At 41.8% G+C, this 4,249-nt stretch overlaps 1 protein-coding gene across 1 annotated transcript; it reads left to right on the forward strand.

The window, feature by feature from the left end:
• Positions 1-609: 609 nt before the first annotated feature.
• On the forward strand, positions 610-3,704 carry LOC138901789 (uncharacterized). The gene is made up of 6 exons (XM_070189581.1): positions 610-1,197; positions 1,297-1,533; positions 2,101-2,260; positions 2,357-2,517; positions 2,641-2,921; positions 3,311-3,704. The coding sequence occupies exons 1-6, from the start codon at positions 610-612 to the stop codon at positions 3,702-3,704; spliced, it is 1,821 nt and encodes a 606-aa protein (XP_070045682.1).
• Positions 3,705-4,249: the final 545 nt, after the last annotated feature.

Genomic DNA, 4,249 nt, shown 5'->3' on the forward strand with positions numbered 1-4,249 from the left:
CCGCTTGAAGGGTTTGTGGCCCAAAATCGTTTGCAGAATGTGACACTCCCTATAAAGCGGACAGATGAATGTTTTGATCCTAACGCTTACGGGCTATTTGCAAAAGTTGGATACAATCCTAATGAGCCGTCAAAGTTAGGGAAGCTACCATTAGCAGCTGCGACGAGACAACCACGTGAAGGTTTGGGATACAAGCAACCATCACCAGTGCGCATCTCCATAAGAAAGGCGAGCAACAATTATATCACTGTAGAAGATGAATCTGCCGCTTCTAATAAGACTTCTGTCTTTGATCGACTTGGAAAATCAACTATGAAGACTTCCGTGTTTGAGAGATTGGGTCCATTAAAGAAGGGGAACAAGTTCCAGAGAAACTTTCAAAGCATAAGAACACCCGCTTCGGCCAAAATCCAGGAGATCTCTAAGGATTTCCAAAGTTTGGTTCCTTCTAGAATGAGGCGACAAATAAAACTTGTGGTTTCATGCAAAGAAATACTGAAGGTAAAGCCATATACTGTGGTCTAAACTAAGGAACGTAACAAAGATAAAGAAAGTGTGGGTTCTTCGTATCATGTTACTGTACAAGATGAGAATGGTGTTCCGTCTTCAATGGAGGATAATGCAGAATTAGAGGATGTTTCACCGTGTTATCACATATCCTTCAACGATGGGGACTCTCAAGAAGATGAAGATGCGGAAGATGCTCCACCTGGACTTGAAAAAGAAGTGAAGACTACAGTTGATGCCTTAAAAGAAGTTAACCTTGGCACCGATGAAGTACCAAGACCCACCTACCTAAGTGCTTTACTAGAAGTTGATGAAGAAATCACTTATATTGGGTTACTCAAGGAGTTCAGGGATGTCTTTTCTTGGAGCTACAAAGAGATGCCTGGCTTGGACCCGAAAGTAGTAGTCCATCACCTTGCCGTCAAGAATGGTGCTCGCCCTGTTAAACAAGCCCAAAGGCGCTTTAGGTCGAACTTGGTTCCCTTGATTGAAACCGAAGTTAACAAACTCATCGAAGCTGGCTTTATTAGTGAAGTTAAATACCCAACATGGGTTTCAAGTATTGTCCCCGTAAGGAAGAAAAATGGCCAGATTCGAGTGTGCGTTGACTTCAGGGATGAATTCCCGCTTCATATTCCAGAGCTGATGATCGATGCTACTACTGGTACAAGGCAATGTCATTTATGGATGGTTCATCAGACTATAATCAAATTCGCATGGCGCCAAAATATGAAGAGCTTACTGCATTTCGTACATTAGATTGAAGAACGCTGGTGCTACTTACCAAAGGGCTATGCAGAATATTTTGATGATTTTCTCCACAAGAATGTCGAATGCTATGTTGACGACTTGGTGGTAAAATCAAGAGAGAAGAGCGACCACTTGAAAGACTTGAGAATGGTGTTCGAGTTGCTCCAGAGGTACCAACTTAGGATGAATCCATTGAAATGTGCCTTTGGAATTACTTCTGGAAAGTTCCTTGGTTTCATTGTCCAACATAGAGGGATCAAAATTGATCAAGCCAAAGTAGATGCAATCTTGAAAATGCCTGAGCCTCGGGATATTCACGAATTGAAAAGTCTGCAAGGAAAGTTAGCGTACCTTAGGAGATTCATCTCAAACCTAGTTGGGAGGTGCCAACCATTCAGTCTCCTTATGAAGAAAGGTGTCCCTTTCAAATGGGACCAAGCGTGTAGCAATGCCTTTGAGAGCATTAAATCCTACTTGATGAAGCCTCAAGTTTTAGCAGCCCCTATACTTGGAAAGCCGTTGATACTATATATTTCAGCACAAGAAAGTTCTATTGGAGCGCTGTTGGCCCAAGAAAATAGTGATGGGAAAGAAAACTCTCTTTAATACTTAAGCAGGATGATGACACCAAACGAGCTGAATTATTCGCCAATTGAAAAGTTGTGTTTGGCGCTAGTCTTCTCAATTCAAAAGTTGAAGCACTACTTTCAAGCTCATGTTGTTCGTCTTGTTTCTAAAGCAAATCCCATCAAGTTCGTGATGTCAAAACCTGTTCTTAGTGATCGACTAGCGAGATGGTATCTCCAATTTCAATAATTCGAGATTTTGTACATCCCTCAAAAGGCTGTAAAAGGACAAGCATTGGCAAACTTCTTGGCAAATCACCCTATACCTGATGATTGGGAGCTAACTGATGAACTGTCTGATAAGGACGCAATGGTCATTGAAGTTCAACCTCCATGGAAGATGTACTTTGATGGTGCTGCACATCGCGGAAGAGCTGGTGCTGGTGTAGTATTTGTGACTTCTCAAGGTGAAGTTCTGCCCTACTCTTTTACGTTGACGCAACTCTGCTCTAACAACATTGCTGAGTATCAAGCACTAATACTTGGGCTTGAAATGGCTGTCGAAATAAAGCGGTTGCAATTGCAAGTCTTTGGTGACTCTCAGTTGGTGATCAACCATCTTTTAGGTAGTTACGAGGTCAAGAAACCTGAACTACGCCCAAATTATGATTATGCTAAAAATTTAATGGGATGGGTCGGTGACGTGACTATTCAACATATGCCAAGGAAAGAAAACAAGAAGGATGATGCTTTAGCTGACCTAGCTTCATCGTTAACCCTGCCTGATCAAGTGCAAGTTACTGTCTGCCAAAAATAGGTAGTACCGCCGCCAAATGAGGTTGAAGGTGAAGAAAATGAACCCAAGCATCTTGTCACTCTTTCTGAAGTTGAGAAAGATGAATGGCGACAACCCATTATCGACTATTTATGCTATGGGATACTTCCAGAAAATCTGAGGAGAAGGACTGAAATCCGTCGTCATTCACCTCGCTTCCTTTACTACAAAGATACTCTATACAGAAGGTCATTCGAGGGAGTACTCTTGAATGCTTATGGGAAGAAGAAGCACTCCAAGCTTTGCAAGAGGCACATTCTGGGGTATGTGTGTCACACCAGACTGGACCAACGCTCCACTTCCATATAAAAAGGATGGGATATTATTGGCCAACGATAGTAAAAGATTGCTTGGACTACGCTCAAAGATGCAAGGCTTGTCAATTCCATGCGAATTTTATTCATCAACCTCCTGAAGTGTTGCACCCGACTGTAGCATCCTAGCCGTTTGACGCTTAGGGATTGGATGTTGTTGGACCACTGCCAAAGTCCTCTGGTGGGCACCTATACATCTTGGCTGCAACTGACTACTTCTCAAAATGGGCTGAAGTTGTTGCTCTTAAGGAGGTAAAGAAGGAAAATGTTACAAGTTTCATCCGAGTAAACATAATCTATCGCTTTGGCATTCCTCGTTACATAATAACGTATAATAGAAAGCCATTTGATAATAGGTTGATGAACAATATTTGTGATCTCTTTGGATTCAAGCAATGTAACTCTCCGATGTACAATGTTGTCGCCAATGGTCTAGCTGAGGCATTCAACAAAACTCTATGCAACTTGTTAAAGAAAGTCGTCTCCAAATCCAAACAAAATTGGAATGACTATATGGAAGAAGCTCTATGGGCATATAGAACGACTCACCGCACGCCAACACAAGCGACTCCTTATTCACTCATTTATGGAGTCGAAGCCGTCTTGCCACTCGAGCATCAAATACCTTCATTAAGACTGGCTATTCAAGAAGAGATCACTTATGAAGAAAATACTCGACTTCAATTAGCAGAGTTGGAGGCTCTTGATGAGAAGAGGTTGGAAGCTCAATAGAGTCTTGAATGTTATTAAGCTCGATTGTCTCGCGCCTTCAATAAAAGAGTTCGCCCAAGATCCTTTCAAGTAGGAGATCAAGTCCTTGCCATACGAAGACCCATTATTACTTCCCATAAACCTGTATGGAAGTTCACTTCAAAATGGGATGGGCCATATGTCGTGCAAGAAGCTTATTCAAGTGGGGCTTACAAGCTAGTTGACGCAGATGGCATGAGAATCAGCCCTATCAATGGCAAGTTTTTGAAGAAGTATTATCCTTGAAGTTGCAATGCTCCTTGACGCATGAGCCTAAACTGCATGTTCCTACACTCCTGGCTCGCACGAGTCTAAACTATGTACGGCCCACCATAAAAAAAAGAGTTCTGCTAGGTTTAAAATGTCGAAAGAGGCGGCTTAGGCAAAAGTTAGGACATAAAAAAAAAATAATAATAAAACAAATTACCCATTCTGAACTACGTATGACTTGATCCTCTTCACCGAGGTACGTAGGCATCTTAGAGTTTCATTCTAAGTTCAGTCTCATAAGTTCAAAAGATACATAA

Source organism: Nicotiana tomentosiformis, chromosome 11, assembly GCF_000390325.3.
Source record: "Nicotiana tomentosiformis chromosome 11, ASM39032v3, whole genome shotgun sequence".
NCBI lineage: Eukaryota > Viridiplantae > Streptophyta > Magnoliopsida > Solanales > Solanaceae > Nicotiana > Nicotiana tomentosiformis.

What these genes read in the sequence shown, in the direction of transcription:
- LOC138901789 (XM_070189581.1), top strand. Translation starts at nt 610, where the DNA reads ATGGAGGATAATGCAGAATTAGAGGATGTTTCACCGTGTTATCACATA. An exon ending in TGCACATCGCGGAAGAGCTG is followed by an intron (nt 2,261 to 2,356) that starts GTGCTGGTGTAG and finishes CTGAGTATCAAG; the next exon opens with CACTAATACTTGGGCTTGAA. An exon ending in TGCAAGAGGCACATTCTGGG is followed by an intron (nt 2,922 to 3,310) that starts GTATGTGTGTCA and finishes AACGTATAATAG; the next exon opens with AAAGCCATTTGATAATAGGT.